Raw genomic sequence first — 15,422 nt, forward strand, 5'->3', positions numbered from 1 at the left:
CTTTGGCAATAGTCTAAAGTTATGGTGAACAGCACTATAGTAATAAAGCATCTTTTGTATATGTAATTTTATTATAAAAATAAATGTAACTGTGTGGCATTTATACAGTAAAATAAAAACGAAAAAGAAAAATATTAAAAGCTATTCAAACTGGAAGAAAAAAATTCAGTACCATGCAATTCCAATTCACACAGATATTACTGTAATAAGATAGGCCAAAAATATTCCTTATACATTAATAAACTTTTGTCTTCCAGAAATAGCAATTTCATTTCTTAAAGGCTGACACAAACTAGACAATATCAAAGCAAACTGGTCGAAGCAATTTAGTTCAATCATCACACGCCTGATGGTCATTGATTGCCAGTCACTGAATCAACATCACTCTACATTATACTCTTTGATGGAAAGTAGGTGGTCTGTTTGATACCTATAGCATCTAAGAAGTTTGATTTTTCAGGCAGTGAACGACAAAATTCGTGCACATTTGAAAGTTTGTGAGAAAGGAGCATGCAACATAGGCTACAAAGAAGACATTTGTGCTTTACATTTTGGCCATATCTTAGCTATGCTGGGATTACAAAACAGAGCTGTTTGATAAATTTTCATTGAAGTAACAATATAAATTATTTTATTGAAATTTAACATATTTTCGCTGAAATGCTGGTCTATCTGGGGAGACCCATGTTATCAGATATTTGGTAAAAATGATATGGTAAAAACCAACATGCCAGTTTATCACAGGGAATGTCGGCATGCCAGTTTAAATAAGGTTCAAAACCACAAAAATGAACATATTAAATTTAACAAACTTGCTTAACAAACAAATTTCACACAAAGCCAAAGCTTTGTGTGAAATTTGAGAGAAAAGTGTTATTTTTAAGGTCAGGGTAGATGATCAGTATAGCCCACACTGACTGACTGACTGACTGACTGACTAACTACTACTAGTAGTACTAATGTCAATAACTTGTTAATTATTTTGTTGTCTTGTAAACAAAAACTCTTCCTGATTTTAAGTCAGTTAAATTACAATGTTATTAGTTCATTGTACTCAAAAGAATGTTTTCTTTAATGTTTAATTAACAACTAGTTTTGTTAGATCTGATTAATTTTATATTTTAGTCGCAGTTTAACCAACATGCCAGTAATCCTGAGATTTCCAGCATTTTCTGTTCTCCCCCATTTGTGTGGTGCCCCACACAAATGCTGATCATTTTGCAAAAATATGGTATAAATCTATCAAGTCCTCAATTTTGTTTTCATTTATTTATTAAATTCCTGACAAACAACAAAGGGAAGCAGCCGAAGCTAACATCAACTATGAAGTCATCATCGTTTTATAGGGTTGGCAACTAAGTGATTGCGGATTTTGTCAATAGGTGGCCTTAGCACATTTTTTTGCTTTGTCATCGTGTTCAAAGCATTTAACCTATATTGTTTTCTTGTCGTTTGGACTTTCATCTTTAATTTAGTAAAAAAATTGTATCGATTAGTTATTTAGTTTCGTTTTTATCCCAATTTATAAATGGAAGAACAAGACATGCATTTCAGACATATTTTATTGTATTATTTCCAAAAAGGCAAGAATGCATCACAAGCACACAAGAAGTTATGTGCCGTATATGGGAATGAAGCCTTGAAAGAAAGGCAGTGTCAAAATTGGTTTGCCAAATTTCATTCTGGTGATTTTTCACTGAAAAATGCTCAACGATCTGACCGTCCAGTCGAAGTTGATGAGACCCATATCAAGGCCATTATCAATTCAGATTGTCATAGCACAACGCATGAGATTGCACAGAAGCTCAATGTATCACATACATACCATTCCTGTTAGGGATTTTGAGTTAGGCAGTGAGTGGATGTGCTCTGTTTTTGGATCGCCGCATCGGTGTTACCTTTGATCAATCAGTGGATTAACTTATATCGCCGGATTCGTCTCTTCACGAGCTGTCGAACGACTTCGGATTTTTCCGGATTGGACCAACGGTTCAGTAGTTAGGACCCCCGGAATTTTTGTGTTTTCTGTCCGCCATTTCCAGGCGAATCCCGCCAGTAAGAGGTAGTGTAATACATCATTTTTCTCGGCTTTTTACGGGCTTTCCAACGCCGTCATTGGATTTTCACTCCGACGTTTTGTTCACGCTCTACAACGACCGAAAGTAGTCACAGTTCGGGCCGTTGTGCAGGCTTCTCAGGCCACCATTCTCCTTCTTATTCGGGCAGTTCCTTTATCTATGTATTAACTATCTGTGTACTAAATTTCATGTGTCCATGTATATTAGTCTTAAAATAACGAGCAATCTTAAATCTGTACCAGACAAAGGAGTCAAAGGTCGTTGACCTCTGCACGTGGCCAGGTCAAGTACCCTAACCAACCCTAATTCGGTGGATGTTCGTCTCGTTTTTCGGGTCTCGCTGGTCACATCATCCTAGGTTACCCGCATTTGTATATTGTTGGGCTGTTTTTGTATTTTTTCCGTGTCTTCACGACGAATCTTTGATGATGGATCGCCCAGAGATGGATTTCTTAGAGACAATCACCCAGGGACTCGATATAATTATGCAAGCTGTACCGGTGAACTCCCATGGCTTGGTATCAGTGAGCAATAGGAAAGCCATCAGGCGAGCAGCGTTCGATATGCACGCTGCCGCTAATAGTATCTACGGTATTGTGCTAGCCGTAAGGACCAAAGAAGGTGCAGGAGAGGGTAACAGCATCTACATGGAAGTGGCAAAAAGGGGGTCCACCTCTCATAGAGGAAGCCGTACCACAAATATAATAACTGACACTATTGCTACATCCCAGCAAGGGGAGAAGACACAAGACTTAATGATAGTGTCAACAGTGACAAAAGAAGGGGAATGATGAATGTCCAGAGGAGATGATGAATGTTATAAGTGAAAAGATAGACCCAGCAAGTCTAGGCATAAGCATGAGGCAAGTATCAGCTGTTCCTGGCAAGGGAATTAAGTTCCGGGTTAAAACGGAAAGGGATGCAAAAAACTTGCAAGAGGCAATTGAGAAATTACCAGAGCTGAACGAGAGGGTAAGGATGACTAGGCTCAAACGAAGAAGACCTAGAGTGATTTTCTTAAACGTACCGGCTGTGGAGGGAAAAGAGGAGCTAATTAAAAAACTATACGAACAGAACGAGGAAATACGGAACAAATATTCTAAAGAGGCTTTTGAGCAAGAAATAAAAATTACGCATGGGATAAACTCCAAGACAAAACCAGGATACAGACACGTGGTGATGTCAGTGCCCCCAGCACTGCGTAATATACTAATTAATATGAGACGGGTGAGCTATGAATGGGGCACTCTGGTGGTCGACGACTATATCCCCATAGTCAGGTGCTACCGATGTACTGGATTCGGGCATATGGCGGCATCCTGCGACCACAGAGAGCGCTGTGGTAAGCACTAAGCACCATAAGTTTAAGCACTAAGCGCCATAAGTTTAAGGACTGTGGAAACCAACAAGATACACCTACATGTATCAATTGTGTGAAAGCAAATAAAGGGCAACAAAACGATCACAAATACGATACAAACCATAATGCCTTCTCGCTGTTCTGTCCCGTCTTAAAATCTTACAAGAAATTACTGGTGAAACAAACCAATTATGAATAACACAAGTACCATTCCCTCTACAACTAGACAAAGTTACAACATCATGGATAAAGGTAACTTTAAAATCTTACAAATAAACACTCAAAAGAGCCAGGCAGCCTCTTCACTTGTTATAAAATCGGCAAACGACTTGGATGCAAACATTGTCCTCATCCAAGAACCTTACACCATAAAGGATCAAATTGTAAGGTTCGGTACTTGGCAAGTTTTGTACAAAAATACTGATGGTGAAAGGCTGAAATGTGGAATAATTGTCAGGAACAACCATGTCAGCATTGCATTAATACCCGAGCTCAGCTCCAACTGGATTACCATAGCGGCACTCCACCAAGGACCTGTGGACTACATATTAAGCATATATTTCTCACCCTTCGACAGTGACGAAGATTGTGTCGATGAGCTAGCCTCAGTTTTGAGGAAACTAGACAAGAATACGTATATTATCGCAGGCGACTGCAACGCAAAATCCCCCATATGGTATCATGAGATAGAAGATAACAAGGGGAGGCTGCTGCAAGACCTGTTAAACGAAATAGATGGTATTTCCCTCAACACTTCTGATATACCCACCTTTCAGACCGCAAGGGCAAAGGGCTGGACGGACATCTGTCTGGTGCCCACTGGGGTGGGAAGTAAGATCATAAGTTGCAATACCCTCCTCAAAGACTCCGCAAGTGACCACCGATATATTCTGACAACAATTAAAAATGACTACCAGCAAGGGGCTCAGACAAATAAATACTACAGCAAAATTACCAACTGGGATCTCTTTCATGAGATCTTCGCTAGACAGTGGAGGGAATATCGATTTACAGAAAACAGAAACCAAGAAGACATCGATCACTATGTTAACCACATCACTTACTCAATCACCTATGCCCACAGTCAATCATCGAAGCTGAAAAGTAGAGAGTCCCGCACTCATTGGTGGGACAAGAACCTTGAAAACGAAAAAAAGAGAGTGAGGAAACTCAGGAAGAAGTGGCTTAGGGAAAGCAATGGTGCACGAAAGGAACAAAGAGGGAAGGAATACACGGAGGCCTTAAAAGCATATAAAAATAACATAAATAAAACCAGGTCAAACGCCTGGCGCAAGTTCTGTGGAGACCCAACTATCGACCCATGGGGTAAACCATATAGGATTACATTTAAGCAAAAGAAAGGGGCAGCAATTCCGAATATCTTCACATTCCATGGTAACACAAACAGTAGTAATTATGACATAAGTAGGAACATAACAAAACTCCTTGACTTCCATTTTCCGGCCGAAGATCCGATAAAGGATGAACGCAGCCACAGGCGTATTCGCTCTGAAATATTAGAGGAGGCAGATGGGGAAGATGACAGATGATTCTCTTTTGGGGAGGTCCGCCAAGCTATCAATACTCTGGCAAATAAAAAGGCGCCAGGGCATGACAAGATAACAGCAGAGATGGTTAAGAAGGCCTTCAAGGCGATCCCCATCGCCTTCATTGTCCTCTATAACGATTGCCTCCATCAAGGCTACTTCCCGGATACCTGGAAGTTAGTATGCATTAAATTCATTCCTAAGACGGTCAATCCTACAGCGGAAAAAGACTACAGACCAATAAGCCTCCTTCCGGTTTTGGGTAAGGTGCTGGACGGCCTCATCGTAGGAAGGATTAACTGGCACCTAATAAGCAAGGGTCATATAAATGATGGGCAGTATGGGTTCAGGCCGGGAAGATCCACAATCGATGCAATCGAAAAAGTTACTGAATTTATAAAAGAAGCTTGGGATAAGAATAAACATGCTCTCTTGGTCAGTATTGACTATAGAAAAGCCTTTGACCACCTATGGTGCCTGCCATCCTAAAGAACCTAAAAAAAGTGCACTGTCCCAGGAATGTGTACAATCTAACAAAGAACTATTTGACGAGGAGAAAAGCCGGCTTTTTCCATAATAATATAAACATCATCAAAGAGGTAGACAGGGGTTTCCCCCAGGGATCTCGCTGTGGACCCGGCCTCTGGAACCTTGTCTATAACGACCTTCTGAATAACATCCCAAAAACAACTGATGCTCAAATCCAAGGCTTCGCAAATGACACGATATTGATGGTGAGGCACCAGAACTGTGATGTCCTCCAGAAGACTGGAAATGACACCCTCGAAATCTTAAACCGTTGGAGTAAGGAAAACAAATTACCGATTAACTACCAGAAATGCGAAGCCTTGGTTTGCACTAAAAAATCAAACAAGAAACAACTACAAAGGCCGCTCAGCCTTTACATCAATAATCAAAAAAATCAAGATAACTACACACTTAAAATACTTGGGAATACTACTCGACCCTACTCTGAACTACAAGACCCATATTGAGGAGCTCTGTAAAAAGGTAAATCGGAGAGCAAACATGCTATATCACATCGCCAGAAACTCTTGGGGGATCAGCACGAAAAACTGCAGACTAATATATAAAGGAGCAATTGAGCCGGCGCTCCTGTACGCTGCTCAAATCTGGGGCGACAGAGCCAACATCGTGCACAATAAAAGGAAACTATTCTCGGTCCAAAGATCGTTCGCCATCAGAATTTGCCGAGCCTACTGCACAGCACCTACAGATGCCCTCCTCGCCATCGCAAATATTGAACCAATTCATATAAAAATCAACAGTATGGTCTGGTCCAGGACACTTAAGAAGGAAAATAGTCGCCTCAACGAGGAAGACAACCAAATAATTACCTACAGAAACACCTCCTCACAAGAGGACGCTGATATAATGGACCAAATTAAGGCCTACGGTGTGGACTACTACAAAACCGGTACTGCCATTCATAACCACCCAGCAGAGATGGACGCCATACTCATGCACATTAATGAAACTGACCACTCCAACTACAACTGGCATGTTTACACAGATGGGACCAGCAGCGATAAGGGTACAGGGGCGGCCTTTGTGGTTTATAATAACCGTCTAAATTCCACTGCACACGAGGAATATTATAGATTGGCTGATTTCTGCTCAAGCAATCAGGCCGAGCTCTGGGCAATGGAAAGGGCCCTCTCCTACGTCAACAGAAATATCAAAAAAACGAATGGCATGATAAACTTCATTACGGACAGCCGCTACGTACTAAGGAGTATACAAGGGGGCAAGAAGCAGACTGAAACAGGGATTAAAATCCAGCACCTAGCGAGACATTTAAACAAACTCAGGCCCACCAACTTCAGCTGGACCCCCGGGCATTCTGGCCAGCCAGGTAATGAATGAGCGGACGAGCTTGCTAAAAGGGCGGCAGGCAACGCGGTACTGTCGACTACCTTCAGCAAACTCCCTCTAAGCCACATCCACAGGTACATCAATAACAAAATCATGGATCATTGGCAACAAGAATGGACCAACTCTAGCACAAGCAGGATTACCTACCAATTTCTACCCTCCATTGCAAACCGGATCACTATGAATTACTTCTCACCTTCCTATGGTCTCACGCAGCTCCTGACCAGCCATGGGAACCTTCCTAGCTACTTGGCTCGTATAAAAAAGAAAGCGGACAGCTACTGTGACTGTGATGGCATGTCGATCGGGAACATCAACCACATCATACTGAGTTGCACTAAGTATACAAGCCAAAGACAAATACTAAAAAACTACTGTGTCTCCAACGGCAAGAGTTGGCCCCCACCATGGGACTTTTTCTGCGCCACGAAGAAGAACTTCCACCAACTGGAAAAATTTGCCTTGGACTGTGAAATCTTTCAAAACAACAGAGTGTCTTGATGTCATGTGGTGCATCTCTTCTTCTGATAACATGCACTGCTCTGCTATTTGTTGTATGCTTAGTGTTCTCGGTATTTGGCTCTTGGCCCCTAATCGCTTAAGGCGGCCTCTGCTGTACTGGTCTCTCTCATCATATGCATATGTAAAACGGTCTGCTTTGTATACCGCGCACACGTCAACTGTCCAAATTGGATTCTGTTTGTATATAATCTTGTCTATCGCATTGTACGGGTATGTAAAACCGGATTATCCTATGTAGCAACCAGGTGATTCTATGAATCCCGAGCTTATACCACCCACCCGGATTGGACTCTGTTATGTATATTGTATATTGTACTTGCATAATGTATATTGTCTTGTCCTCTCAATAAATGCCGACGCAAGGTGCCAATGGGACCCCATCCTACTATCTTCCCTTCACACCTTTCCTATCAGCTATCACCCTTCCTTCACTAACCAACACAACCTACCCCAATCTTCTACTTCCACTTCACAAGGGCTAAGTCACCAGACAGCCTGCTTACTCTTCGACTCAACTCAACGTATCACATACATGCATTCAAAAAAAATAAAACAGCTTGGCTATGTCAAGAAACTGAATTTATGGGTCCCTCATCAGCTTAAGGAAATTCATTTGACGCAATGCATTAGCATCTGCGATTCACTTCTGAAATGCAACGAGATTGATCCATTTCTGAAACGACTGATTACTGGCAATGAAAAGTGGATAGTTTATAGCAACGTTAATCAGAAAAGATCATGGGTGATGTGAGATGAACCAGCCCAGATGACACCAAAAGCTGAGATTCACAAAAAAAAAAAAGATTATGCTGTCAGTTTGGTGGGATTATAAAGGAATTCTGTACTTTGAACTTTTACCAAGAAACCAAACGATTAATTCAAATGTGTACGTTCAACAACTCGCCAAACTAAGCGATGCAGTTCAAGAAAAGCGGTCAGAATTAGCAAATCGTAAGGATGTTGTTTTCCAGTATGATAATGCAAAGCCCCACACATCTTTGGTCACTTGCCAAAAATTATTGGAGCTAGGTTGGGATGTGTTGTCACATCCACCATATAGCCCTGACCTGCACCTTCAGATTACATTTATTTCGTTCCAAGCAGAACTCCTTAAATGGTAAAATTTTTAATGACGCTGATGATGAAAAAACACATTTAATTCAGTTTTTTGCTGGCAAAAATCAGAAGTTTTATGAACATGGAATTATGACACTGCCTGAAAGATGGCAAGAGGTCAAATACAAAAATGGACGATACCTAATTGAATAAAGTTATATTTTTAAACAAAAATTTTGAATTTTCATTCTTATTTAAAATCCGCAATCACTTAGTTGCCAACCCTATACAAAACAAACTACCAAGCAATAGTTTGTAGAGGGGTAGACAAAATGCTAATTGGTTCTGTAGAACTATGTCATGAATGATAGCATAAGTGCTGAATTTGCCTGATAGTCAAAGCAAACTAGTCATGTGACCATAAAATTTGCCTTTGCCATCATGTCAAAAGGAATGGCACTGTCTACTTTGTGCTGGCCTTAATGGTTGACAATATGGTGCCAGGATTCACTGAATTTGAAAATATTTAATAATATTGTAGATTATACAAAAATGTTACTAAAATAGATTTTTAAACATTCAGCAAATAAATCAAAATTGTAAAGATGTTTATAGTTTTGATTTTGGTAAAAAAATACCAGAAAGCAATGCTGCTGTATGTAAATAAAATTAAACATTGCACAGTTAAGCTAGAGCTATTGTTTTAAATGTAAATAATTATTTTTATTCACCTAAATTCACTTTGTAACAATGAAAGAAGCAACAAGTTTATAGCATATCAGGATGATGATAACCCAATAACATATGCTAACCATCAGAGTTCTATAAAATAATATCATTATGTAGATGGGGATAATTACTGGAAATTTATCAGCTTTCAAGATATAAATTCAAACAGGAATGTCTTCTAATATCAATTAAAGCATAGATTAAACATAAAGAAAAAAACAGAGAGAACTAAAGGAAAGATATTGTTTTCTTGAACTTGGCATATAACTGTCAAACAGCAGAACCCACAATCCCTTTCAAAGTGCCTTTCGAACACAGGTAAACTGCAGACTCTCTGAATGAAAATATGATAAGTCAAAAAATACAATTTTGTCACTTACTTTACGTTGCATTAATAATTCTCTTTCCATGTCACGTTTCTTCCACTCTAATATTAATGTTTCCATATGTTCTTTTTCTTTTTGTTTCAACTAAAAATAATGTTTAATTAAAATTCATTACATAACAGAATGAAATATAAATATAAAAAAAAGTAAATAGATCTATATTATAAATAAAAGCAAGTGAACTACAAAAAATACATTCTGAAAAGGTGTAGATTTCAAATGACTTAATATTTTTACTATCAAAAAATCACATTTATTATAAGTGAATGGGAATGATACACAAACATAAAACACCTTTAAAATTGTTGTACATTCCCTTTCTATCAAAAATATACCATGGGTCTTCCAAAATTAATGCTACCATTTTGAATTATTGTAATTATGTTAATTATTATCCAAGAAGTATGCAACATACACTAATAAGAGAGTACTGTCCAATTTTCATCTTCCATCTGCATTCAAACATCTTGTTGTCTACCATCTCTAGGAAGAGTCACAAATAAAAATAGTGATTTCATAACAGGGAAGTCTTTTTGTGTTTGTGAAGGCAATCTATTAAAGTCAGAATCACTCATCATTGTGCAACATGAGTGATCTGCAGGAGCTGCAGAAACTGTAGAATTGTAGCTGTTGTGGGAGAAATGACAACAGATACGCTGTAGCAAGTGTAGGAAGAATTTGAATATCAGTCATATGCATGCCATGTGACACAACGTGCATGCACTGAGAAACTGTAATGGGCAAATATGAAACTGGCAGTTTTCCAATGTTGTAATGTACTGTACAATGTTCTCAGATAATAATTAACATAATTACAAAGATTTAAAATGGTAGTATTGTTTTTGGAAAATGACATACATATAAATTGATTACCTGAAAATATTTGAGATAACCTGTTATTAAAGTGAAATACAATAATGCAGATTATTATTATTGTTACATTTTTATAAGTACAAAATAAATTTCTTATTAAAATGATTAAAATTGTCTGAGCTTTTAATGTCAATATAGATTATACATTAAAAATACCTTTTCTTTTAAAATATGCTCCTGTTCAGTCTTCCATTCTTCAAATATTTTTGTATGTTTTTCCATTGTAAGTTTATTGCTTAAGTTCAATTCATAATGATCTTGTTGTGACTAAAATATAAAAAATTTTATTTGTTTAATATATAAATATCAAATGTACAATAATGGCAATCAGCTTTGACTATTTATTTATCAATAAAATTATAATGTAAATATATATTTTAATTCTAATACATTGTATCAAAGATCTATGCCCAAAAATAATAAAATAGCAATATTCATAAAAATTTACTATTAATAAAATCAATAGTAAATTTTCAACCTCAGAAATAAATTCTGGAAACGCTATCACATTAGATTACCAGATTACTGGAATTCAAAAAATTATGAATTTCTTTTGATAAATTAACTTTAAAATAATTTTATCAAATTAACTGATCAGAATGTCTAAATCTGATATTCTAATTGAAGAAAAAATTTCCACTTTTTACAACAATATTTCAGAATCAATTAGAAAAATAACTGTGTGTTACATAAAGATATAGACTTAATAAGATCATCTATACAAAATTAATTAAAAAGAGAGATTCAAAAACAGAACAAAGTTTAATAAATCTTTATAGACTTTATTTCTTAGCACCATTATCAATTTATATTTCTGTTACTGTTTGTTATAGAGCTAAATCCAGTTAATCTTCTTAATTGAGAGCATTTTCAACCCTTTTAAGTCACCAATAGTGGCTAAACTGTCTGATTTAAGAGGTTCTAAAACATTGCCAATTAAGAATAAGTTTAATAAAAGTACATATAAATGAAAATTTCATTTCTCTGGGAAAAAGGAGTAAAAATTGTAATGAAAATTATTATAAAATAGCAAAAGACTTAATTTTTAGGGTAGAGATGAGTTTTACAAAACACTATAAATGCTAATAAGTAAAATCTTCATTAAGTCTGACCCCTCATGAGCTATATCACACGACCGCCCTCTATCTCTCCATCCCCTTGACCTTTCACAACCAAAATTTAATAGCAACAATATCCCTTATATACAAACTACTGTGCTAAATTTTGTTTCTTTACCTTCACCCCGTTCTGAGATATCAAGTGAAATAGATGCCAATACATACACTCACCTGCGCACAGAATTTTTTGCCATTTTTTTTATTTTTGGGTTCAGGGATCTCAAAGCATGGAGATTTGCAAAAAAACTTGGAGGGTCAAATTTGACACAATTCCATTACTTTCCCTTGTTATGTATACATAACAGCTGGGAAAGTAAAACTCATTACCACATATTAATCTAAGTTCTAAATTTTATTTTATAAATACATAAACTTACATAGGAATTTAGAATTTGCTGATTTGCTTCAGCTAATACTACAGGAATGTTTGTTGGACCTAAATCATCCAAGCTCATTACTACAAGAAGGTCACCAATTTGTCTTCTTTTTATTATGTTACAATATTTTAAAAAATATATTAAAAAAATATTATAAAGTGTTTATTTATTTTATTTTTATATATCTAAACAAAATAAAACTTACTGCTCATCAGAGAGAACAGGAATACAACAAGTAGTTATTTGCCTTGTTCCAATTACTCCATTTTCTCGCTAAAATAATTATAAATAAACTTTTACAAAATTAATTTATATCAGAGAATAGATTTAATAATCAAAAACTTATTATATACAGAAAATTAAATGAAATATTCTCTTCAAAATATGTACCATCAACAAGAAAAAATAGTTACAATGTTAGATTTTGAACAATGATTTTCTGATTTTCTCTCTCTCTCTATTTCTAACTTAAAAAAAATAATATACTTTTATTTAAGAAATATAAAAGCATATCTTTATGTAAAAACTTTAAAGCATTAATTTGGTAATACTTTAATGAAAAGACACTCTTTTGAATTTATACTAATACTTGAAAATTTGTATGTATAGTTAAGGATTAATACAAATATTTCTCCTTTCAAAGTATTATCAAATATTTCCAACTTGTTGAGACAATAACATTCTTTTCAATTTCACTGTCATTATAACAAATAATAAATGCACTAAATACTGGATAATATTCAAAACACTTGCTCAACCAATCCAACTCATGAAACACAAATGAAATGGAGAAAAACAAAAATCTTTGATTGCTAGCAATCATCCTCAAATTAAAACTTATTTTGGAAATATACATCAAAATAGAATATATGATGAAATGTATTAATTTAAAATATAAAACAAATGTCTGATTGACCATCAGGTGTCATATATTTGTATCAGGATGTAAATATCTAGATCAGGGCCTCTTAAACTATGGGTCGTGACCTCATTTGGGGTCGCTTAGCGAAATCTTGGGGTCGCGAGATTTTAATGCAAAATATTGAAAATAATTTGTAAGAGTCAGAAAATGGCACGCTTTGTGTCATAGGTTTCATGAGTTGTGTCACTTCTGGTGCAGCGAGACAACGATTCAGCAACATTGATTGTAATGTGAACTAATGTAGTAATGTTGCTTTTCAATGTATTCAGTTGTCTCTGTTCCATTGTAACACAACTATGCACTGTGGTAGTACACCATTATTGTTTTCGCAAATTTGTATATATCTTTATTTTATATTTTTTGGGGCCGCAAAAAAATCACAATCATAAATGGGGTCGTGAATAAAAAAAGTTTAAGAAGCCCTGATCTAGATGCAAAAGCAATATAAAATACAGTCGACCCCCCTATAATTACAGTCCCAATAATTACGATTCCTATAAAACTGTGAAAAAATTGTGACGGTATCCGTAAAAAACGGTAAAAAACCCCCTATAATTACGTTAAACGTCATCGGGCAGCCGAACTACTTTCCCGCCGTTCGTAGCGCCACGCTACGGAGAGATTTCTATCGTCTGGACAGTATTATATAAATTATATATAAATTAGGTACTGTACATATAATTATATATTAATTATATATAAATTAGGTACTGTATATATAATTATATATTAACTTATTGTAACTTTGTTATAATTAAATATATAATTTCCGCCGTCTAGCGTGGCGCCACGCTACGGAGATTTTTACGCTAACTATCGTCTGTACAGTATGTAAATTAGGTACCGTAAGTCTAATACAGTACTGTAATTTTATACATTTCTTGTGAAAGAAACATTTCTTATTCAACGGCGATTAAAATTATTTATATTAATGATGTCTCCGAAGTTCAACGAAGTTTTCGCAGAAAAATAAGTTATCAGAAATCGGCCGTGGTTTGGTGTGCTGCTTCGCGACGAAAACAAGCTTTAGCAATGGGGTTGTCGAATGGTGCATACTCGGTAAGTAATCCTACAATTTTTTGTTTATAGCGTAGTTTATACGGATTATTTCCAAAAAATATATACGTATTTTGGAAATGTTGAGTCGAATTAGTCTAGAATCGATTAATTTTATGGAAGAAAACCTTTCAAACAGCCGTAGTCCGTAAACTTTACACGTGTCGGGCTGTGATTGGAACGACTCGTAAGAAATCGGATTCCTAAAAAATGGAACGTATCTATGATCTTATAGGGGGGGTCGACTGTATCTAATAATGCTCTCCAAGCTGTATGTTGTTGTCCTTGTAGTTGATAGCCATTTTGTTGCCAAATTGAAATTAATTACACAGATGCTTATGCAGAACACAGAATGTAAAAAGTAGATACAAAGTGTTATAGAAACTATATACACAAATGCTCTAAAAACATACTGTATATAAGCCACTGCTCAAAACTGGCTATACTTAATAAATAAAACAAGAAAACCAATATCCAGCAGAAATTTATACAAAAGCAAGAGCTTTCATATAAATCACCTTGTTTTAACAGCTGTAAAGGTCAGTTAACCTGAAGATGTCAAAAACATCTGCTTTGGAATGCATTTCTGCTGAATATTGTTTTCTTTCACTTTGTTTATTAAAATGTATATTCTCTATGTATACAAATGCTCAGAAATTTAATCAAGAATCTTAACAAATGCTAAAGCATCAGTATTCATTACAACAAAATTCATCCCTTGCAAATTGGATTGAATCATGTTATTCACAGATATAGATAGCTCTGACAGACTTAGCTCAATAGACATTTAAACTACATGAATCTAATGAATTCACCTGATAACAAATTAATGCTTTTTAGCAACATGCAAATACTTTTCATTTTACATATTTTTATATATAAAACCCATTCTGCAACCCCACATAAAATCACTTTATGAGTCTAGCCCTTTTAAAAAAATGCAACAAATTCCAACAGGAGAGATAATGTCTATGCTATAAATAAAGAATCTAGGTTAATATAAATCTTCTAGAAAAAATATCATATACTCATAAATGAGCTGAAAAGAATTGATAAAAAATCTGAATAAAGTGAAGAAAAATTTGAGCTGGCAAACATGTTTCCAAAAGTGACATAAGCCAATCATAATACCAAACAGAAAATGAATACCTTTATAATTCTTACTAAATACAAATTCTTCAATTTTTGCAAAAAAATAAGCTATATAAAAAAAAAAACTTATATTTGAAAAATAGTTTTTCTTCTCTGATTAAGATACCTGTAAAAATGTAGTCACCAACATCTCTACAAAAATGGTTAAAAGGAATACCTAACGCAAGTTCAGGTCCAAATAAAAGATTAGAATATTCTGGACAACAAATCAGCATGAGAGTTAACCACAATATCCTCACTTGTACCTCAATACCCACAACAAAAAAATCCTGATGTGTATAACCAGTTCAGAAAACAGTAATCAGTCTAAAACAAGAGTTAGGTACTTTCAAACAGTGGCCTAACTATCA

The 15,422-nt window shown here is 35.7% G+C and overlaps 1 protein-coding gene across 2 annotated transcripts in view; it reads right to left on the reverse strand.

Annotated features, from left to right (window-relative positions):
* Window positions 1–15,422, reverse strand: part of LOC111642282 (centrosomal protein of 120 kDa-like) — a 91,029-nt gene that overhangs the window by 26,130 nt on the left and 49,477 nt on the right. Inside the window, exons 10-13 of one of the 2 annotated variants that reach the window (XM_023388613.1) lie at window positions 12,148–12,215; window positions 11,943–12,048; window positions 10,604–10,714; window positions 9,569–9,658 (exon numbers count right to left, since the gene is read on the reverse strand). In XM_023388613.1, the coding sequence (XP_023244381.1) occupies window positions 9,569–9,658; window positions 10,604–10,714; window positions 11,943–12,048; window positions 12,148–12,215 (375 nt within the window). Of the gene's footprint in view, window positions 1–9,568; window positions 9,659–10,603; window positions 10,715–11,942; window positions 12,064–12,147; window positions 12,216–15,422 lie in introns of both variants that reach the window. The other variant, XM_023388612.1, reaches the window with a different exon arrangement.

Source organism: Centruroides sculpturatus, unplaced genomic scaffold (genome assembly GCF_000671375.1).
Source record: "Centruroides sculpturatus isolate CEXI.00-Female unplaced genomic scaffold, Cexi_2.0 scaffold751, whole genome shotgun sequence".
Classification (NCBI taxonomy): Eukaryota; Metazoa; Arthropoda; class Arachnida; order Scorpiones; family Buthidae; genus Centruroides; species Centruroides sculpturatus.